The sequence below is a fragment of the Macaca nemestrina genome, chromosome 12 (assembly GCF_043159975.1).
Source record: "Macaca nemestrina isolate mMacNem1 chromosome 12, mMacNem.hap1, whole genome shotgun sequence".
Lineage (NCBI taxonomy): Eukaryota > Metazoa > Chordata > Mammalia > Primates > Cercopithecidae > Macaca > Macaca nemestrina.
Window position 1 is genome coordinate 85,195 of NC_092136.1, and position 20,850 is coordinate 106,044.

The following is a 20,850-nucleotide window of genomic DNA, read 5'->3' on the forward strand; positions in this document are numbered from 1 at the left end:
CTTGGGCTAGGTCAGGGCGGGGGTTGCTCAGCATCTGAAAGCTGGTGTCGTAAGACAATAGCTGTGTGCAAAAAACAGTCACACGGGCAGCCCAGGTCCAGCGGGTTTGAGAACAATCTCTCTTCCCAAAGTCGTCCAAGGAAAGAGTCTGCCTAGAAGACACTGGGAGGAGCTCAAGCCCCAAGACGACCCCCGACAAGGCCGAGAGAAAAAAAGGTACACCCGTGTCCAAGGGGGATGGGAGCCACAGGTGAGCAGCCTCTGACGAGGTCAGCCAGGGCAGCAGCAGCGCCCACAATGACTCACGCCCACCACAACCAGCACAGACCCTAATCCTGACCCTGGATCCCAGGCTCTCCCACAGCCAGAACCTTCCAGCACCTCAGTTTCCCAATCTATCGTCTCTTCTGGGGGCACAGCTGAGTGGAACTGACACATCCTTGGCCACCCTGGGTGCTGAGCCCTGAAACTTCACTGCCCTGACCCCCTCTCCACACCTCTGTCCTGTCTGAGCCTGGCCAGGAGGCCACGCGGTGCTGTCTGGCTCTGTGCTCTGTCCACCTGCCTAGATGGTCTCTGCCTGGATTTCCATTTGGCTGACGAAGCCCTAGGAGGGGGCCCTGGAGGACTTGGTTACAGGGGACCTGGTGAGGGGACCCAGTGAGGGGGACTTCATGAGGAGACGCCTGGTTGAGGGGACCTTGTGAGAGAAACATGGTGAGGGGGCCTGGTGAGGGGTGGTCTGGTGAGAGAACTTAGGGGAATCTGGTGAGGGGACATGGGGGGCCTTGGTGAGGGGACGTGGCGAGGAGTACCTGGTGAGGGGACGTGGCCAAGGAAACATGGCGAGGAGGACTTGGTGAGGGGACCTGGCGAGGAGTACCTGGTGAGGGGACATGGTGAGGGGAACCTGGTGAGGGGACGTGGTGAGGGGAACCTGGTGAGGGGACGTGGTGAGGGGAACCTGGTGAGGGGACGTGGTGAGGGGAACCTGGTGAGGGGACGTGGTGAGGGGAACCTGGTGAGGGGACATGGCCAAGGAAACCTGGCGAGGAGGACCTGGTGAGTGGACATGGTGGTGGGAGGCCTGGTGAGGGGAACCTGGTCAGGGGGACTTATAGGGGTGTCCTGTTGGTGGAACCTGGTGAGGGGACCTGGTGGTGAGATCTGGTGAGGGGATCAAAGGCAGAGGCCATTGTCTTGGTCACACAGACAGAATCTAGAACCCATCATCCCACAGAGCCACATTCTAGAGTTTAGACTGGGGGACCTCTCCCCAATTCTGTAAGCCCCTGAAGAGAGAAGGCCTTTCTCTCCATGCTCCTTTTGCAGGAACTCCCTGGCACCAAGGCCAGGGGGGACAGGACGGTCTCTGAGGAGGATGGGTCCGTAGGCTGCTCTGAGTGCTGTCCCTGCGCCGAAGAAGTTATAGTTCCCTCCTGGGGGGCCCCCTCCCTGCCCCTCAGCACAGCCTCAATCAAGAAGTTCCCCGTCTTTGATCACCACTCTAAGTAGGAGAAACCCGCCCAGGGCTCCCTTAGAGCCGAAAACGGTGGTGAGTTGAGGGCCAGCATGGACAGTAGCTCTGGGATACAGTTAAGCTGGTGAGGAGCTCACAGTCCCATGCAGAAAGCACCTACCATCCCTTACTCCTGGCTCCCAGCTGGAGATCCCCACTGAGGACGCTGTGGCAGGTTCAGCAGGTCTACCCCTCAGTGTCAGCAAGAGCAGGGACGGGGGCATCAGGGGCCGGCCTGGGACAGGTCGGGCCTCCCAGCACCTGGTAAGCCTCTCACTTATGGACAGAGCTGGCCATGACGGAGGAGGTATGGATGGGCACCTGGAGGCCCCATCGCCCCCGGGGACCCATCATGGCCCTCTACAGCAGCCCTGGACCCAAGTACCTGATTCCACCAACAACTGGTAAGAGCCTGAGAGCCTGGGAGGGTCAGGAGCCAGGCGGGCAGGTGGGGGGGCCGGGAAGGGCCTGGGGCTTGATCCCTGACTCCCCGCGGGGAGAAGGGCAGGTCCAGGCTGCTCAGGGCCCACTGTGTCCACAGGCTTCGTGAAGCACACGCCCACCAAGCTCCGTGCGCCAGCCTACAGCTTCCGCGGGGCCCCCATGCTCCTGGCAGAGAACTGCTCCCCAGGACCCCGTTATAATGTAAACCCCAAGATACTGAGGACTGGCAAGGACCTTGGCCCTGCCTACTCCATCCTGGGGCGCTACCACAGCAAGACTCTGCTGACCCCCGGCCCAGGTTAGTGACCCTGTCTCAGGCTCCTGCCCTGCGCAGCCCCGGGCCTGCCCCTCCCTGCTAGGTGACCCTAACCTCATGGCAGCAAGGGTGTGAGAGAGCTCAGCCGTCCAGGCTCCTCCTGTCCCATCTTTCTCTCTTGAAGGGCCACCATCACACCTGGGCAGAGAAGACTCTGGCCCTAGAACCCAGCTTCGACCTGGACCTTTCTCTGCCAGGCCAACGTCAGACCCCACTCTCCCTGCTCAAAAATGGCCCTTGTCTCCCCAGCCCCGAAGTCAGTATTTCCATCCTGGACACCCCCTGACCAGACTTGGTCACCACCTGTGTTGGAGCCCAGGGGCCCTATGCCTGGAATGTTGGGGAGTCCTCGAGCCCCCAAACTGGGCTGCATACCCACCTGCTTGTCCCAGAAACCCCCTTGGCTCCTTGTCCAGGTGACTACTTTCCAGAGAAATCCACCAAGTACGTGTTTGACTCAGCGCCCAGCCACTCCATCTCCGCCCGAACAAAGACGTTCCGAGTGGACAGCACCCCAGGTCTGCAGCAGCCCCAACCATCCTCAGCCAAATGGACCTGTGGATCCTGGGTGGGGTGGGTGAGATGGGGCAGCCTGACGGCTGATCTCCAGAGTTGGGGGAACCCAGGGAAGGAGCTGTGGGCCATGTTCCGGCCTGAAGCTCCAGTCCAGAGTTGGGGGAGCCCCAGGGAAGCGGTGGGCCCTGTTCCGGCCTGAGGCTCCCGTCCAGAGTTGGGGGAGCCCCAGGGAGGGAGCGGTGGGCCCTGTTCCACCCTGAGGCTCCCGTCCACCCTGAGGCTCCCGTCCACCCTGCAGGCCCCGCTGCGTACATGCTGCCCATGGTGATGGGGCCCAACACCGTCGGCAAGGTCTCCCAGCCCTCCTTTTCCATCAAGGGCCGCAGCAAGCTGGGCAGCTTCAGCGACGACCTACACAAGGCAAGGGTCACCCCAGCTGAGAACGGAGAATCACCCCCAGTCATCTGAACCCTCCCCCAGAACCCAGGACTCACCAGCTCGGCCCTGCCTTGCCAATGCCCCTCAGCCCTCTCAGCCCTTCATCCTCTGGGTGCCTGCCACATGCTGGGGTCATGCTGCAGTGCTGAGGAGGGGCAGGCAATAGGCCAGAAGGGAGAGGCCCAGGCCCCAGCTTGGACAGTGCTGAGGACAAGAGATGGGGTTTATGAAGCACTGCCTGGAGAGAGAGAGGCAATCTTAGATAGGATGGCATGGAAAGAAGGGGAGGAGGAAAAAATAAACCATGAGCTGTTTGCGGGAGGAGGGTCCTGGTTTCAGAAACAGCCAGTGCGAAGGCCCTGGGTGGCACATGCCTGAGAGCTTGAGGGGCCTGAGATGGGAAAGCAGCATCGTGGCACCCAGCAGCCCTTGTCCACGTTGGTTTTGCCAGCCCCAGGCCCTCAGGTCCAGCGGGGCAGCGACAGCCTCTCTCACACAGGCTCAGGGATGTTCCCAGGACTGGCACACACGGGGGAGGTCATTGCCAGCGTGAGGCTGAAATGGAGGAAGCGACCCCCACATGAGAAGGTGCCCCACAAGCAGGGGGGTGTGGTCTCCACAGTGTGACAGAAGACAGAAGGGGACCCTGATGCACGGGCACCAACTTGTAGCTGACCCTGTTGACTCGGCCTGAAACCCTCCATCCAAGTTTGCTCCCTGTCCTCTAGGGCCATGCGCCCTGGGTAGGCCGAGTTTGTCTGAGCCTCCTTTACCTCTCAGACCCCAGGTCCCGCAGCCTACCACCAGACTGACGTGCAGGTGACCAAGTTCAAGGCTCCGCAGTACACCATGGCTGCCCGTGTAGAGCCCCCAGGGGACAAGACCCTCAAGCCAGGACCAGGCGCCCACAGCCCTGAGAAGGTCCAGGAAGAGCACAGCTCAGAGGGGTCAGGGTGGGGTCGGGGGCCTGACCCAGAGGAACATGTAGGAAAGAGCAGGGGAGGGGGGTTGGGACACAGACAAGGGGAAACAGCGTTGGGCTATGGAAGGACACAGCCAAGAGGGGGTGGAGGGGTGGGTGGGGAGGGGAGGCACCTGCACCCTGAGGACCCTGTACACTTCCAGCACTAGCCCCACAGGTAACCCTTCAGGGACAGGAAGCAGAGGCCTTGCCCTTTTCCCTAGACACCGTGACAGCTACTACTGCTGAGTCCTCTGTGTTCAAACTGGGAGCACAGCTGCTGGCCACCTTGGCCCCAGGTTCCGGAAGGACAGCAGCCCAGCCCCAGCCAGGGCAGAGACCTGCAGGTGGGGGCAGGGGTGCTGGCTCTTATCATAGCCCCTCCTCTCCCAGGTGACCCTGACCAAGCCCTGCGCCCCAGTTGTCACCTTTGGCATCAAACACTCTGACTACATGATTCCCCTGGTGGTTGATGTGGAGTAGCTCCATCACGCCCAGTGTCTGCACAAGAGATCCACCAGGCCACAGAGCTCGAGGCTGTCTTCACCAGCTGGGCTGGGCCAGCCTGGCCCTGCAGGGCAGAGCACGCTTGTTTGGGCAACTGTAACCAGTTACTTTTTTTCTATGCTATTTTACCATATGTTAATCTTGTTTTCTGCTGTGCCGAAAGTATTTAATAAATCACATTGCATTAATGAGGTTTGTCTTGGTGAAAAGATCAGGCTTTTCCAGAAAGGAGTCCCATGCGCTGTCAGCTCACATGGGTCCCATCCTGGCTTCTAGGGCCCAGGGTCAGCTTGGAGAGATGGGAGGGCCCAGGGTCTGTGTGGGGAGAGATGGGAGCGCCTGAGTGCCTCGGACACCCTGCTCCACACTGTCCCTCCTGATGCTTTCTGCCTTGAACTCAAAGACGCTGCAGCCTGTGGGTCTCCTGAATAAAGAGGCAGAAGTGATGCCACCAGGCTTCTGAGGCCAAGCATACAACATGCCAAGGAAACAGCTTCTGCCTGGACACCAGAGCCCACCCTACCCCCACCCTTCTGCCACGTGTCCATGTTTGCTCCAGCACCAGCCATCATGTTGTGAGGAAGCCCAACCATGGTGAGACTGAATGCTTCATCTGGGCACTCAGCTCGGCCACAGGCACTCAGGCCGGCCAGGCCCTCCACTCACCAGCACTGACCTCTGGACCTGTGAGTGAGCCTTCAAGTGAAGGCAGCCCCAGGACCACATCTCCCAGTGAGGCCTCGACATGATAGAGCAAAGACGGCCAACCCTGAGGCAGTACCCCGTCTCCAATCCAATGAGACACGATAAATCATTGCTATTTTAAGTGAAGCTTTAGGGTGACCTGTTACACATCAATGGGTAATACAGGGAGTACAAGGAATACATGGACAGGGAAGGTGGGGTGTCCGCTGAGCCTGAAGAGGGGGATCTCCAGAGGCTGTCCAGGAGTTCAAGGCCAAGCCTCAAGAAGTGGAGGCTGGATTTCAACCCAGCCTTTCAGGGAGGTCATTTGAGGACAGGTGACCTTGACAGACACACTGGTAGGACCATCACCCGCACCTGTATAAAGCACAATACAGCTGCTGACCCTCACTTAGCTGTCATCATGCCAGGCTGTGGATTCAAAGCACTTTATGTTTACTTTTTTTTTTTTTTTTTTTGAGATGGAGTCTCGCTCTGTCACCCAGGCTGGAGTGCAATGGCGCAATCTCAGCTCACTGCAGCTCACTGCAACCTCCGTCTTCCAGGTTCAAGTGATTCTCCTGCCTCAGCCTCCTGAGTAGCTGGGACTACAGGCACGTGCCACCACACCCGGCTAATTTTCCTATTTCTAGTAGAGATGGGGTTTCACTATGTTGGTCAGGCTGGTCTCGAACTCCTGACCTTGTGATTCACCCACCTTGACCTCCCAAAGTGTTGAGCTCACAGGCATGAGCCACTGCGCCCGACCTCCTCCCTTATTCCCTAAGTGGTGATGCTATCAGGAACCCCATCTGCATTTCAGGAACTTGGGCAGGGAAAGGTAACACAGCAGGAAGCGGGTGAGTGTGGGGCAAAGGAAGAGAGATCAGATTGTTACTGTGTCTACGTAGAAAAGGAAGACAAAAGAAACTCCATTTTGATCTGTACAAAGAAAAATTGTTCTGCTTTGAGATGCTATTAATCTGTAACCTTAGCCCCAATCCTGTGCTCACAGAAACATGTGCTGTATGGAATCAAGGTTTAAGGGATTTAGGGCTGTGCAGGATGCATGCTTGGTAACAGTCATCACCATTCTCCATTCTCTATTAACCAGGGACATACTGCACTGCGGAAAGCCGCAGGCACCTCCGCCCGAGAGAGCCTGGGTATTGTCCAAGGATTCCCCCAACTGAGACAGCCTGAGATATGGCCTCCTGGCAAGGGAAGGCCTTACTGTCCCCCAGCCCGACACCCGTAAAGGGTCTGTGCTGAGGAGGATGCGTAAAAGAGGAAGGCCTGTTTCCCACGTCCCCGGGAACAGAATGTCTTGGTGTAAAGCCAACTATTCGTTTATTCTAAGGTAGGAGAAAACTGCCCCGTGGCTAGAAGCGAAATATGCTGGTGGTGATACTGCTCTGTTACCCTTTGCTACACTAAGATGCTTGGGTAAAGAGAAGCCTAAATCTAGCCTACATGCACATCCAGGCACAGTACCTGAACTTATTTATGATGCATATTCCTTTACTCACAGGTTTTCCTGCTGACCTTCTCCCCACCATCACTCTGTTCACCCTGTTTTCCTGCCTCACTCTCCTTGCCGAGATAGTGAAAATAGTAATCAATAAACACTGAAGGAACTCGGAGACCGCCGCCGGTACAGGTCCTCGCATGCTGAGTGTGCCAGTCCCCTGGTCCCACTGTTCTTTCTCTATACTTTGTCTCTGTGTCTTCTTTCTTTCCTCAGTCTCTCGTCCCACCTGACGAGAAATACCCACAGGTGTGGAGGGCAGGCCCCTTTCAGGTGAGTCTGTGGCTGCTCTGCCCAGTCAATCCTGAGGGGGTGAATAAGGGACAGGGTTTACAGCACCAGTGCCCATGGCCAGTCTATGGACCAGGGTGAGCTGCAGACAAAATTCCCTCAAATCCCAAGGAAATCAGGACAACAGAGACCACGTGATTAGTTCTTAATGAGGTTATGTGTACTACAAAATTTTATTGTTAACGTTTCTCATCCTGAAATTATGGGATACAGCCTAGCAGTTTGTCCTTACTTGGCAGAGTGTGTAACCCTGGCTCTCATACTGAGCCCCCAAGACTCCTTTTGGTTTTACTGGTGTCAGGGATTATAGTCAGCAAACCCCACTCATTTACAGGGTCAGGTGCACAGGGCTGAGCTGGAGGGTTAGGGTCAGGGCCCCTCAAGAACTCTGGTCAGGCACAGCAGCAGCAGGGTTGCCACTCTCCCTTTATGGAATCCTTCTTAATACAACAAGAGGCCGGGCGTGGTGGCTCAAGCCTGTAATCCCAGCACTTTGGGAGGCCGAGACGGGCGGATCACGAGGTCAGGAGATCGAGACCATCCTGGCTGACACGGTGAAACCCTGTCTCTACTAAAAAATACAAAAAACTAGCCGGGCGAGGTGGTGGGCGCCTGTAGTCCCAGCTACTCGGGAGGCTGAGGCAGGAGAATGGCGGGAACCCGGGAGGCGGAGCTTGCAGTGAGCTGAGATCCGGCCACTGCACTCCAGCCTGGGTGGCAGAGCGAGACTCCTTCTCAAAAAAAAAAAAAAAAAAAAAATACAACAAGAGTGAGAAGCAGAAAAGCAAACCACAAAGGAAGTCCAGCCTAGACCCCAAATTACCTGGGAGGGCTGCAAACAGCCATGGAGACAGGTGGGGAGGGAACACAGTGACTGAGACTCCGAGACAGCAAAGCACCTCTCCAGCGAAGGCCAGTCCGAGATGCAGCCTAACTTCCTAGTTCACATCAGCAAGGTGGGCGGGTACCACCATGGGAAGGGCACCTGGGGTATAGCTGGTTACCACAGCTCAACCACATTCCCCAAAATGGAGGTCAGCCCTCCATGGCCCAGGAAAATATGGGAGATAAAGGGTTGGCACCTGCAGTGACCAGATGGAGACCCAACGCAGGCAGCTGCTACCATGCTTGGTGACCAGGGTACAAGCCCCTGACGAGCTCGCCGTGGCAGACAAGCACACTGGTGCCTGAGGAACGACAGGCGCCTGCAAAGGGACATCCGAGAAGGGGGAAGCAAGCTGGGAGCAAGACCAGCCCAGCTAGGTTTCAGAGCAACAGCAAAGCCCCAGAGACATGGAGGCAAGTGAGTCCACCTTGCTGGGTGAGAAGTGAGCTCGCACTGCATAGGGGAAGATGGTGGACCCCACTCCTCCAGGAGGCTGACAGCCTCAGCCAGGTACAAAGGAGGGCTCAGGTCACAAGGAAGGGGGCTATGGTGAGCGTGCATGGAGAAAGGTGGGCTTGCTGTGTGGAAGGAAGAAGGAGGGGAGGGGAAGGGTGAGCAAAGTGGGGCTGCAGGTACCAGGCTGTGGCTCATCTGTGGTCAGCCTGGAGCTCAGAGGCAGTTCTGGATTGACAGGACACACAGTGTGGCCACACAGGTTGCGGGACAGTGATCCCATAGTCCCCAGGGAATGACTGGGAGGCAGAAGATTGGAACAGGACAGAGAAGGGCACAGAGCTTTAAAGGTGTTTTTAGGCCAAGGGGTCAAGGACCTCATCTTGAGGTGGGGAAAAGCCGTTGCCCTGCCAGTCTAGTTGTTTGAACATGAGCCCAGCCCAGTGGACAGGGAAGGCCCAGGGAGAGGTGGGTAGGGAGGGTATCCTGCAGAGGCTGGGGACAAGGAGGATGGCACAGAACGCCATCACAGCCAGAGGAGTCTGGGAGGGCTTGGCAGAGGCGCCAGAGTTACCAGCAAGCTAGATGGCAACAACTGATAGCCTCTCAGGAACCTTCTTGTGTAGACCCACAGTGGCTCCCCGGCCCTGCCTGCTTTGCCTGACTCTGAAATGCCAGAGAGGCCCATTTCTAGGTCTGTTCTTCTGAAAACACATCTCTGGTGCTGGGTAGATTCTGAATCCTGAGAATACAAGTTTCTGCTCCTGGATACACAGTCACAGGACCCAGAAGGATCCCACCCAGTGGCTAGGCCAAGGCTGCAGTCCACTCCTTCATCCACAACCCGTTCTCCCCAGGGGTCTCACTTCATCCGCAGGACTGGAGAGTAGGCACAGAGAACTCACAGCAGGGTGGCCCGCACTGGTCTCCTGTGCTCAGCAACCATGGCCAGGAGTAACTGCCATCTCCAGGCTGAGAAGCCTCAGTTGGAGGAGATAGCACCCACTTAGGGTTCACAGCCCCTTCCTGTGTCAGTTCCAGGAACCTTGGATCACAGACATGGCCTCATCCAGACAAGGACACGACCGTGGAGCCTTCAGATGTCAGCGTCCCAAGAGCTGGGAGAAAGGCTGCAGGCCACAGGTGGCCACGCCTGGGATTCAACAGTTGCTCTGCTCAGACCTGGCTCCTCCAGACACGCTGCGGCCCCAGCTCTGCTTGTGTCTCTAGCATCTGGGGGAGGGGGGAGGGGCTGGGCCTTGGTTTCCCCGAGAGAGTCCCTTCCACACATGGGACCAGCCAACATGAGCTCATCAGGTCACAGGCAGCCGCAGCCTCCTGCCACACAGAAAGGATTCCTGGCCCACGATTATAATTTCAAAGGAGTACTTTGCTGGTAAGTCCTCTGGAGCCCAAGACGCCAGGCAGGGAAGACAATGGCTGCCCTTGGCACCCACAGACACCAGCTCCCACTGTCTCACGTCCTTGCCCTCGACAAGAAGTAGGAGAGGATGAAGAAGGCCACAATCAGACCCACAGCCATGCCACATAGAAGCTTCCGGTTGTCTCGTCCGGACCTTGCCATTGCGGAAAAGCGCTTCACACTCCCTGTAAGCAGGCCGGTCATGCTTGTGAAATCCGAGTCCTAAGGGAAGAATCCCGGCAAGATCACACAGAAGTGGTGATTTGACCACCCACCCGCACCAGTGCTGAAGGAGACACTGCAAGCTCTGTAGCAGGTAGTGCTGGGGGCAGGGCACTGATTCGCGCACACCGTGGGCCCTTACCATGCCATCCAGGTACCGGTTCTGATCCTCTGCATCCCTATCGATGTCCAGGGCGAGCTGTTCAGCACACAGAGAGGGCAGGGTTGGGCCAGAGCAGACACATAATACAGCACTCACCCTTCCCAGACCAGACAAACCCTGCCAACAACTCTGCCAGACACAGTGGGGCAGCAGCAGGAAGGTCCAGGTGTCAGCTGGGGCCTCATGCAGGTGAGCACAGCCACGCATCGAACGAGGAGGACGGCAAACTGCCTGAAACTCCTCTGGGCCCTCTACCTTCCCTCTGATCCCCATTCCCCAAGGGCACCAGGTGGAGGTAAGAGGACAGACCACCACTGACCGATTTGAGCCTGGTGACTTTGGAGGCCAGGCTGTCGGCCATTCGCTTGTTCTCCCGGTCTAGAATCTCTTCCACAGCGCCCGGGCTCTGAGCTGAGAAAAGAGAGGGGCTGAGTGATTGCATCCATCGGGGAGCGAGGCCTCTGACCCCTCTCACTCCAACCACAGCTGGGTGAGTCAGAAATCGAGGGGCCCTAACCTAGGTTCCAGCAGGTGAATCTTGCACATGTGAGAGAGACTGCATAAAGGACGACGTGTGCAAGGGCCTGTCATGTGAACACGTGTCCTGTGTACACATCCAGGTGGGGATGGGCCAGCACCCACAATGGGTTCAGTCCAACCAGCACCTTCTGAGACTGTGTAGCAAAAACTGGGCCCAGCTCTGGGATGTTAGTAAGATGTGACACTTGCATCCAGGGAGGTCGCCATCTGTGTATGTGGAGCCCATTCTTATAGAAAAAGAGTAAACTCTGCTAAGAGCATAGGAAAGACTTGGGAAAAGTACCCAGCAGGGCAGCAGAAAGGCTCCTGCAGGGACGACCTTTGAGCTGGGTCCTGAAGAGGTGGCAAGGAACCAGGACAGAACATTGGGAAGGCCCTTTACCGCACAGAAAACAGCTGAGCAAAGTTCCCAATTCCCCGAGATGGGAGCTGAGGTCGACCAGGAGCGTGATCCCTGGTCTGCATCCCACACAGGGCTTCCTGCAACACCCAGGGCACAGCGCTTGCAGAGGCCTGGCCTGTGACAGGCTGGGCCAGGTGATAAGGAATTTCTGTCACCTCAGGTGGGTGAGAACCACCTTCTCCCTAGCTTCAACGTTAAGGAAGGGATGCCAGCGTCCTTCCAACCACTTCCTGTTCATTAATTCCTTTACTCATCATAACTCAGAAAGACAGGCATCAATATCCCACTTTGCAGAGAAGAACACGGGCTCCAGGAGGGGAAATGGGGCCACCGAGGCCCAAGTTGTTTAGCAGAGGCCTGCCTGGACACCAGCGGAGCACAGCCTACTCCGAAGGCCTGGCCTCGGGACCTGTCGAATGCCGAGACTCCCGCTCACCCTGAACCCATGCAAAACGATCTCACAGGGAGCGGCGGGGAGTGGGGGGACCCCGCAGCTGCGCGAGCCCTCGCTGGAGCTGCTGGGCCGCCCCGCCCGCCGTCCTTCCTAGCGGCAGTGCTGGCCGAAACCCGGCCCTGCTGGGACCCGGAAGGATCCGAATCCGCCCCCCTGACAGGGTCCTCCCCGCCGAGGCCAGAGGCAGGCGCACGCGGCTCTACAGGCAGCGGCGTCGGTTCCGGCCCGGCCCTGCCCCCAACGGCTCCGCTCTCCCGCGCTCACCCCGAGCCCAGTCCGCCATCGTGCCCTGCCCCGGCTCCTCGACGCCAACACCGACGCGGCCACAGCCGCCTCAGACGTGGCGCAGTCACGGGGAACGGGCTTCCGGCCCCGCCCCCCGCCAGCGATGGCCCCGCCTCCGCGCCAACCACGCCCCTAGATGGCCCAGCCGCTTCCGCGTCGGGCTCGCTGATTTCCGGCTTAGGGCCGAGGGTGGGGAACCGCGGGGTCGCGGAAGCGATGGGCGTCGCTGTGACTTATTTTCAGCACTGTCGCCCAGGCAGTGGCGCGATCTCAGCTCACTGCAGCCCCCGCCTGCCGGGCTCCCAAGGTGCTGGGATTACAGCAGCACCGCGGATGTGACGTTTGTTTGTTGTTCCTGTGAACGTGGGGCGGGGCGGGGCCGTTTGCTTGCTCAGTGCCAAGACGATGGTGGTGGAAAGACGCTGCCATGCGTTAGGTCCTAACGGTTAGGAAGGATTCACAGGCGGGTCATGAGGGAGGAGTAGGCCCCTCGGGCAGAAGCCCGCGAGGAGCCCTGGGTGTGGAGGGGGCAAGGGTGCCTCCTCTGTCAAGTGGAGATCGGCGCCTCGCTAGTGCCTGCGAGTGCGCGCCGCGTCGAATACAGGTGTGCAGAAAGCGCTACAGGAGAGTGAAGCAGGGAAAGAGACTGGGAGGCGGCACGGGGAGTGGGGGCCGTAGACGCCTTTGCTCCCGGGCACTTGTTACAAGAGCCAGTGGACCGCGCTTCCTGTGCGTCACTGAATCCTCCTGATGGCCACTGAAACGGACACGCAGGATCTTTGCTTTTCAAGAGGGAACTGAGTCCAGGCCAGACTGCGTTGCTCCCCTTTCTCTCGGCCCCTCACGGCCCTTCCACCTTTGCAAGTGCTGCTCCTTCTGCCTGGAGTGGCTCCTCCAGTCTTTTCCCGGCTCGCTTCCCATCGTCCAGTGTTAGCAAAAACAGCACTTCCTCACAGCCCTTGCAGCCCAGCAGTCACCTTTTGCTTCTTTTGAAGCACAGCCCTGTGACCGCCTCATGTCCTTTTGTTTTTCCTTGTCTGCCTTCCCCTCTGGAACATAAGCTCCACAAAGGCAGGGACCTGGGAGTCCCGTTCGCCTGCATTCCCCAGCAAACGCCTAACGAACCCAATGGCCCGGGACTGAAAAGTCCTTTCCACTTCGGCTTTCCCGTCTACATCCCATCGGTTCTGTGGAGCTCGAGGGGCGTCACTGTGTGTGTGGCAGGGCGCGGTGGGGGCTGAGATCCTTTCCTGTTGGAAATTCCGGCCCAAGAAGCCCCGGTCACAAGGAGGGGGATCAGTCCGGTTCAGGGCGACTCGGCCCGACTCGGGTCTTAAAACCTCCGAGCCGCCAGTGCTGCCTCAGGCCGCGCCCCCTTGAAGCGCCACCAGACGCCGCGTCCCGTCCCGGCCTCCCCCGCGCGCTGGCGCGGGGCTTTCTGGGCCAGGGCGGGGCCGGCGAACTGCGGCCCGGAAAGGTTGAGGAAGGGCCCGTCCCGCCTTCCCCGCGCCGGGTTCCGGGGGCGCCATGGAGCCCCGGGCGGTTGCAGAAGCCGTGGAGACGGGGAAGGAGGATGTGATTATGGAAGCTCTGCGGTCGTACAACCAGGAGGTGAGCGGCCGCCTGAGGCCGGGGGGCGGGCACGGAGGGGGTGGGGCAGGGTCGTGCGCGGGTGGTCGGGACGGTGTGGGTGAGGCAGGGGTTGTGTCAGCAAGCAGAGGGGACGCGGCGGGGTGGGGGTGGCACGTCAGGGATGCAGTGTTGGGGGGAGAGTGTCTGGGGTGCACCCGTTGGGTGGCAGGTGTGTAGGGATGGGGGCGAGTGTAGACCCTGCCACCCCTTCTGAGCAGTGGCTGCTGCCTGAGTTAGAGGCCAATAGGCCGCCCCCCGTCAGCGGGCGCGGATACTGCCCCTCTGTGGACTTGAATTCACTCGTTCTCTCTGCAGCACTCCCAGAGCTTCACGTTTGATGATGCTCAACAGGAGGACCGGAAGGTGGGTGCTGGCCCGAGGGGTAAAGGGACAGGGACGGGTGGCCCCAGGAAGAGGGGCCTGGTGGAGCCGCTCGTCTCCCTGCCCACAGAGACTGGCGGAGCTGCTGGTCTCCGTCCTGGAACAGGGCTTGCCACCCTCCCACCGTGTCACCTGGCTGCAGAGTGTCCGAATCCTGTCCCGGGACCGCAACTGCTTGGACCCGTTCACCAGCCGCCAGAGCCTGCAGGCCCTGGCCTGCTATGCTGACATTTCTGGCTCTGAGGGGTCCGTCCCAGACTCCCCCGACATGGATGTTGTACTGGAGTCCCTCAAGTGCCTGTGCAACCTCGTGCTCAGCAGCCCTGTGGCACAGATGCTGGCAGCAGAGGCCCGCCTAGTGGTGAAGCTCACAGAGCGTGTGGGGCTGTACCGTGAGAGGAGCTTCCCCCACGATGTCCAGTTCTTTGACTTGAGGCTCCTCTTCCTGCTAACGGCACTCCGCACCGATGTGCGCCAGCAGCTGTTTCAGGAGCTGAAAGGAGTGCATCTGCTGACTGACACACTGGAGCTGACGCTGGGGGTGACTCCTGAAGGGAACCCACCCAAGCTCCTTCCTTCCCAAGAGACTGAGCGGGCCATGGAGATCCTCAAAGTGCTCTTCAACATCACCCTCGACTCCATCAAGGGGGAGGTGGACGAGGTGAGCCCTGACCTCAACCCATGGATGGGTCTCAACTCAGCTTCAACATTTCCTGGACCTGCTTCCCACTGGGTACCTTCAGGTTTCTGGGTGTCAGACATGGAGAGAACAGGACCTCCCAGCGTGTTGGGACAAGGCCAAGGAGATGCCAGTTCTGGGCTGGGACCTTAGGGGAGGATTCTGAGGGAAGTAGAGGCCCCTTCTGGCTCTTGCTGCCTGGCAGGGGGCTGTGTGCTCTCCGGGGAGACTGTAAGAGATCCTCCACCATGAGGCTGTGAGTGGGGCTGAGACAGAGTGTGACTTCATCCCAAGGGTGTGTGTTAACATTCCTAATCAGGGACGTGCTCTTAGAAGAATACTCATGGAGTTTTTAGGAAGACAGCAGTGGTCATCTTTTGCCCCCAGCACTAGCCAGAGTCACCTAGGAGACCCCAGGGGACCAAGTGTGCAGTACAGGACGTGCACAGTCATTGCCACACAGTTCTGGAGTGCAACAGACAGTAGAGCCTCAGCAGGCAGCAGTGGGATGAGTGGGGCTCCTCACAGGAACCCTTCTTTCTTTGGTCAGGAAGACGCTGCTCTTTACCGACACCTGGGGACCCTTCTCCGGCACTGTGTGATGATTGCTACTGCTGGAGACCGCACAGAGGAGTTCCATGGGTGAGGATGGGGCTTTTTCTGGGAGGGAAGTGTGTCCACATGTTTAGATGGTCATCCTCAACCCTGGCCGTGAACCAGAACCACCTGAGAGCCCAGGCCCCACCCTAGAGGGTCTGACTTTGTCTGGGTGAGACTGGACATCGGTGTGTTTCCAGAGAATACTGGGTGCTTCTAATATGTGGCCAGGACAACAGCCATGAATTTGGGGGCAGGAATGTGCCACCTGGGCCTTGGGTAGTGGCAACAGACAGTGTGGTATTTACTAGGGCACATTGGCTCCTTGTCCCCATTCTTGGTCCACCTGCCCCTTGGCTGGTGTGGTTTCCAGAGATGGTCTGGTGCTTTGGCCCAGACAGGGTAGGGAAGGCAGGGTGTCTCAGCCCCCACTTCCCCAGGGGACCCCACTGTACAGCTGAGTGGCAGTGCCTCTCAGATCAGTCCCTGCCCTTGGCTTTGGTCCCCAGTGCCGCCCCTTTGGGCCTCAGACGCCAGCTCATGTAATGTGTGGTTCAGTGGGGGCACAAAGATTGCATCTGTGCTGAGGGATTAGCCCTATTGAGACCCCCACCTCCATCTGTCCTCAGCCACGCAGTGAACCTCCTGGGGAACTTGCCTCTCAAGTGTCTGGATGTTCTCCTCACCCTGGAGCCACACGGAGACTCCGTGGAGTTCATGGGAGTGAATATGGATGTGATTCGTGCCCTCCTCATCTTCCTAGAGAAGCGTTTGCACCAGGTAGGCTGGGGATGGCTGTACAGGCTCCCCCAGTGGCTCTGGCACTGGTTCTCCTGCACAGCTGTGGTCAGTGCTTCTACACTGGCACATTGGTAAGTGGAAATCATCTTGGTGGTGTGATACAGGCGATTCTTCCGGCTGTTCTGTGGTCCAGCCTGGCAACAAGCTAGACCCTTCCTTCATGAGAAGCATGTGGACACCTTCCACACACTTGAAGGTTTCACTTCTTAAATCTTTGTGGATCTTTATTGAGTGGTCCTGAGAAGCCCCCGAGTCCCTGCTTTTAACTCTCAGACACAGGCAGCCCTTGATTACAAGCATAGCTGTCCCTCAACATCCTGAGGAGACCCATAGGAACCTCAGATCAAAGCTTCCCTCTGATTCCTGTGACTGCACTACAGGGCATCTGGATAGCTAGGGCTCTAACCATCCTCCAGGAGCTTGCAGAAAGCAGGCTGGAGCACAATAAACCGAGATTTAGGAGACCTCTCGGGAATCTACCTGCCTAAGCAGGGGACACACATGGTGCGTGAGAGCCAGTCAGGGTAGGGAGCTGGCACTGGACATACAGCCGGGGGGTTGTCTGTGCCTGTCGCTGTCGCTGCCACTGCTGGTGCTGGGGTCCAGGCACATTATGCTAGGAGGGTCAGGAACTCCCTGCTCTCTGTCCATGAAGTACCCAGAGTGGGGATTCGGTTCTCGTTTCTTTTTGCCACCAACATCTGAGGGCAATGTGTGTGCCAGTCTAAAGCTTTAATTGCTTTGTGTTTTCTTCCCAGCCCTGGTTTATAGTTGAGGTAATTAGACTTAAAGCAGTTATTTCTCCCAAGTCACCAAGCTTACAACAAGTACCTCTGAGTGAAGCTCTGTGCCCGTCCTTTTCAAAAGTGACACAGACACCCACCACCCACTCTTGGCCTTCTGCTGACTAACTGCAGAGGGGCCTCTTCCCAAACCTCTGCCACCAGGACCAGCTGCTGTGTATGTTGGTGGGAAGGGGCGGTGGGGGGTGTAACTCTGCGCCAGTCTCAAATTAGGCAGGAGCACAGCCACGGTGACAGAGGCTCCTCTACAGACACACAGGCTGAAGGAGAGCGTAGCTCCCGTGCTGAGCGTGCTGACCGAATGTGCCCGGATGCACCGCCCAGCCAGGAAGTTCCTGAAGGCCCAGGTATGAGACTGAGGAGCTGGCACTCCTGGGGGATGTGGTTTCGGCCCTGATCACAGACCAAGCCCAAGCTTAGGGACGGCCACCTCCCCAGGTGCTGCCCCCTCTGCGGGATGTGAGGACACGGCCTGAGGTTGGGGAGATGCTGCGAAACAAGCTTGTCCGCCTCATGACACACCTGGACACAGATGTGAAGAGAGTGGCCGCCGAGTTCTTGTTTGTCCTGTGCTCTGAGAGTGGTGAGTTATGGAGATCCGGGTCCCAGCGCCCCCACCTCAGCCAGGCTTGCACACTGACCTCTGCCTTGCCCCCCAGTGCCCCGATTCATCAAGTACACAGGCTATGGGAATGCTGCTGGCCTTCTGGCTGCCAGGGGCCTCATGGCGGGAGGCCGGCCTGAGGGCCAGTACTCGGAGGATGAGGACACAGACACAGACGAGTACAAGGAAGCCAAGGCCAGGTGTGTGCCCCCAACACCCCCTCGGGTCTCCACTCACAGCCCCTAGTCCCTGCTTCGACATCCATGTGGACCACTGTAGGGTGGGACAGGATGACCAGTGGGCAAGACCTTCCAGAATCAAGCACCTGTCCCTAAGTGCTATCTGGGATACCAGAAGGTGGCAGGTGGCAGTTGCTGGTTACCAGTGCCGCTTCTGGAGGGAGGCCTCTTCCTGCAGTTGCCTTGCCCACCTCGCCCCACTGGGAAAATAGGTGGCTTGCCTCCTGTCCTGGAGAGTCACTAATGCATTCCCCACATTCCACCTGCTGGGAAACAGCATAAACCCGGTGACCGGGAGGGTGGAGGAGAAGCCGCCTAACCCTATGGAGGGCATGACGGAGGAGCAGAAGGAGCACGAGGCCATGAAGCTGGTGACCATGTTTGACAAGCTCTCCAGGTGTGTGGCATGATGAGGAGGGGCCTGTAGCTGGGAGAAGGGAGAGCTGACCCACATCCTGTCTTGTGAGCCCCAGGAGGTAGGATCAGAGGAGAGCTTAGGATCCTGGTGTTAGGTTGCATTGCTGATGTTTGAAATCACTTGCCCTAGAGGAAATCCCCCCAGGGGATGGGTGTATTGAGATCAGTATTGTGCCCATTTTACAGATGATAACTGAGGCCCAGAGAAATTAAGAGACTGTCTAAGGCTGGGCATGGCAGCTCACGCCTGTAATCCCAGCACTTTGGGAGGCTGAGGCAGGTGGATCACAAGGTCAGGAGATCGAGAGCATCCTGGCCAACATGGTGAAACCCCGTCTCTGCTAAAATACAAAAAAAAGTTAGCTGGGCGTGGTGGTGGGTGCCTGTAGTCCTAGCTACTTGGGAGGTCAAGGCAGGGGAATCACTTGAACCTGAGAGGCAGAGATTGCAGTGAGCTGAGATTGCGCCACCACACTCCAGCCTGGCGACAGAGTGAGACTTCGTCTCAAAAAAAAAAAAGAGACGGTCTAACGTTGCTACACTTATTGGAGATGGCCCAGCGTCCAAATGAACAGACTGCTTAAGACCAATTTAGATGTCTAAATTAAGAAACTGCTTAAAGCCATGAGGTAGCAGTTAGGATTTGGGCCCAATTAACGGAAGGTCCAACCAGGCTTCCCCCGTAAATGAGAGCAGCTTACTTGGTGAAGAGGAAGGTAGCAGCCAGGGGTGAGCAGGACCCCTGCCTGGCCAACTGGGCCCCTTCCCCAGCCCCATTGCACCTTTCCCCACAGGAACAGAGTCATCCAGCCAATGGGGATGAGTCCCCGGGGTCATCTCACGTCCCTGCAGGATGCCATGTGCGAGACTATGGAGCAGCAGCTCTCCTCAGACCCTGACTCGGACCCTGACTGAGGATGGCAGCTCTTCTGCTCTCCCATCAGAACTGGTGCTGCTTCCAGAGACTCCTTGGGGTTGCAACCTGGGGAAGCCACATCCCACTGGCTCCACGCTCCTCTCTCCATCTTAGAAACCCCTTCTCTTTACTCCCAAGGCTCTGTTCATGATTTGCCTCTGGTCCAGTTTCTTATCTCTGGACTGCAGTGGTCTTCTTGTGCTAGAACTCAGGGCTCAGCCTTGAATTCCACAGACAAAGTACTTTCTTTTGTCTGTGCCAAGAGGAATGTGTTCAGAAGCTGCTGCCTGAGGGCAGGGCCTACCTGGACACAAAGAAGAGCATATGGGAGGGCAGGGGGTTGGGTGTGGGTGTGCACAAAGCAAGCACATCTGGGATGGGCACGCTGGCAGAGCCAGTGTGTTGGGGCATGTGCTGCACTTCCCAGGGAGAAAGAACCTGTCAGAACTTTCTATACGAGTATGTCAGGACACACACTTCCAAGGTATGTATGCTCTGTTGTTTCTGTCCTGTCTTCACCGAGCGCAGGGCTAGAGGCCTCTTAGACATTCTCCTTGGTCCTCGTTCACCTGCCCACTGTAGTACCCACAGTGCCCAAGTTCTTACTGGTTTTGGCAATTAAACCTCCTTCCTACTGGTTTAGACTGCACTTACGAGAAGGAAAATGCCCCTCGTGCAACCATAGATTGCGATTTATACCACATACCACACATAGCCACAGAAATGTCATCTTGAAATAAAGAGTTTTGGGCAAAAACGTATGTGTGAATATATGTGTAAATTATCAAATAAAGGGGCCAGGCACAGTGGCTCATGCCTGTAATCCCAGCACTTTGGGAGGCCGAGGCGGGTGGATCACTTGAAGCCAGGAGTTCGAGACCAGCCTGGCCAGCACAGCAAAACCCGTCTCTATTACAAATATGCCCCTGTGCTAGGCGTGGTGGGACACATCTGTAGTCCCAGCTACCCAGGAGGCTGAGGCAGGAGAATCGCTTAAACCTGGGAGGCGGAAGTTGCAGTGAGCTGAGATCACAACACTGCACTCCACCCTGAGCGACAGAGCAAGACTCTCAAAAAAATAAAATAAAAAAAGGAACATTAACTAGAGTTAGAAACTAATTTCATTCTTTTTAGAATTCAACACTTTTCCTAGGTCACCAGTTCCACCTTTTGTTCTTACCAGAGCAAAGTCACAGGACCCCCTTCCTGGGAGTCACTGTCATTAAATCTATTCCCATCAGCTCAGCCCAGGGTAGGCAAGGTTCAGGAATGGGAAGTGCTTTTGTCTGGGGAAACACGCAGGTAATCCGATGCTAGGAAGGAGGATGTGCATGTGGGTAAGAGCCCAGGAGGAAGCAGCTGGTGCCTGACAGGGCGAGCCATCAGAGCTGGGCCTTGGTGCTGCCCCAGAAGGAGCCTGTGCAGAAGTGGGAGCTCAGTGGATTCCACCTCATATGTCACAATCCAGCAGGTGGCCAGGACTCAGCCTGGGTTTGAAGTGAGTAATGCCTTCCCTGTCTCAGAGATTAGCTCTAACTGTCACTGGAGGAAGCCCTGGGGGAGGGGGACTAGTGTGGGGACAAGGAGACCAGATAGAAAGTGCTGGAATGTTCTGGAACCGATCTGTTTCTGGAGGAGAGGCTGAGTATGGAGAGTCAACAGAATGTGACTACCTTCAGAGGGAGGAGCTGGGCCATCTCCAATAAATCCAGAGACAAATGCTTTCAGTCCTCAGACTGTTCCAATAG

At 57.5% G+C, this 20,850-nt stretch overlaps 3 protein-coding genes across 5 annotated transcripts; 2 read left to right on the forward strand and 1 right to left on the reverse strand.

Moving 5' to 3' along the window:
- The first annotated feature begins 1,299 nt into the window (after positions 1-1,299).
- Positions 1,300-4,890, forward strand: CIMAP1A (ciliary microtubule associated protein 1A). 2 transcript variants are annotated; one of them, XM_011762242.3, is made up of 7 exons: positions 1,300-1,555; positions 1,807-1,923; positions 2,061-2,261; positions 2,696-2,797; positions 3,094-3,215; positions 4,014-4,154; positions 4,588-4,890. In XM_011762242.3, the coding sequence occupies exons 2-7, from the start codon at positions 1,815-1,817 to the stop codon at positions 4,675-4,677; spliced, it is 765 nt and encodes a 254-aa protein (XP_011760544.1). In that variant the 5' UTR covers positions 1,300-1,555; positions 1,807-1,814; the 3' UTR covers positions 4,678-4,890. The 2 variants fall into 2 exon arrangements, with proteins under 2 accessions (XP_011760544.1, XP_070930089.1); XM_071073988.1 differs by lacking the exon at positions 1,300-1,555 and having other exon boundaries at positions 1,776-1,923.
- On the reverse strand, positions 3,077-13,429 carry LOC105494118 (Bet1 golgi vesicular membrane trafficking protein like). 2 transcript variants are annotated; one of them, XM_011762239.3, is made up of 5 exons: positions 12,013-13,429; positions 10,671-10,762; positions 10,331-10,387; positions 3,290-3,471; positions 3,077-3,231 (listed from the first exon to the last, which is right to left on the reverse strand). In XM_011762239.3, the coding sequence occupies exons 1-5, from the start codon at positions 12,029-12,031 to the stop codon at positions 3,207-3,209; spliced, it is 375 nt and encodes a 124-aa protein (XP_011760541.1). In that variant the 5' UTR covers positions 12,032-13,429; the 3' UTR covers positions 3,077-3,206. The 2 variants fall into 2 exon arrangements, with proteins under 2 accessions (XP_011760541.1, XP_011760542.1); XM_011762240.3 differs by lacking the exons at positions 3,077-3,231; positions 3,290-3,471 and adding an exon at positions 8,858-10,188 and having other exon boundaries at positions 12,013-13,410.
- Positions 13,430-13,460: 31 nt separating this feature from the next.
- Positions 13,461-19,859, forward strand: LOC105494117 (RIC8 guanine nucleotide exchange factor A). The gene is made up of 10 exons (XM_011762237.2): positions 13,461-13,644; positions 13,981-14,028; positions 14,117-14,707; positions 15,276-15,367; positions 15,952-16,102; positions 17,178-17,273; positions 17,365-17,509; positions 17,586-17,730; positions 18,047-18,166; positions 18,981-19,859. The coding sequence occupies exons 1-10, from the start codon at positions 13,561-13,563 to the stop codon at positions 19,099-19,101; spliced, it is 1,593 nt and encodes a 530-aa protein (XP_011760539.1). The 5' UTR covers positions 13,461-13,560; the 3' UTR covers positions 19,102-19,859.
- The last annotated feature ends 991 nt before the right edge of the window (positions 19,860-20,850 follow it).

Excerpts from the sequence above, each read along its gene's own strand:
- CIMAP1A (XM_011762242.3), top strand. The coding sequence starts at position 1,815 with ATGACGGAGGAGGTATGGATGGGCACCTGGAGGCCCCATCGCCCCCGG. Across the intron at positions 2,798-3,093 it reads CCGAGTGGACAGCACCCCAG|GCCCCGCTGCGTACATGCTG; the intron begins GTCTGCAGCAGC and ends TCCACCCTGCAG. Across the intron at positions 3,216-4,013 it reads TCAGCGACGACCTACACAAG|ACCCCAGGTCCCGCAGCCTA; the intron begins GCAAGGGTCACC and ends TTTACCTCTCAG.
- LOC105494118 (XM_011762239.3), bottom strand. Across the intron at positions 3,472-10,330 it reads ACCGGTACCTGGATGGCATG|GCAGTGCTTCATAAACCCCA; the intron begins GTAAGGGCCCAC and ends CTCTCTCTCCAG. Across the intron at positions 3,232-3,289 it reads GGCAAGGCAGGGCCGAGCTG|CTGGGGTGACCCTTGCCTTG; the intron begins GTGAGTCCTGGG and ends CTCCGTTCTCAG.
- LOC105494117 (XM_011762237.2), top strand. The coding sequence starts at position 13,561 with ATGGAGCCCCGGGCGGTTGCAGAAGCCGTGGAGACGGGGAAGGAGGAT. Across the intron at positions 17,510-17,585 it reads TGTCCTGTGCTCTGAGAGTG|TGCCCCGATTCATCAAGTAC; the intron begins GTGAGTTATGGA and ends CTTGCCCCCCAG. Across the intron at positions 18,167-18,980 it reads ATGTTTGACAAGCTCTCCAG|GAACAGAGTCATCCAGCCAA; the intron begins GTGTGTGGCATG and ends CTTTCCCCACAG.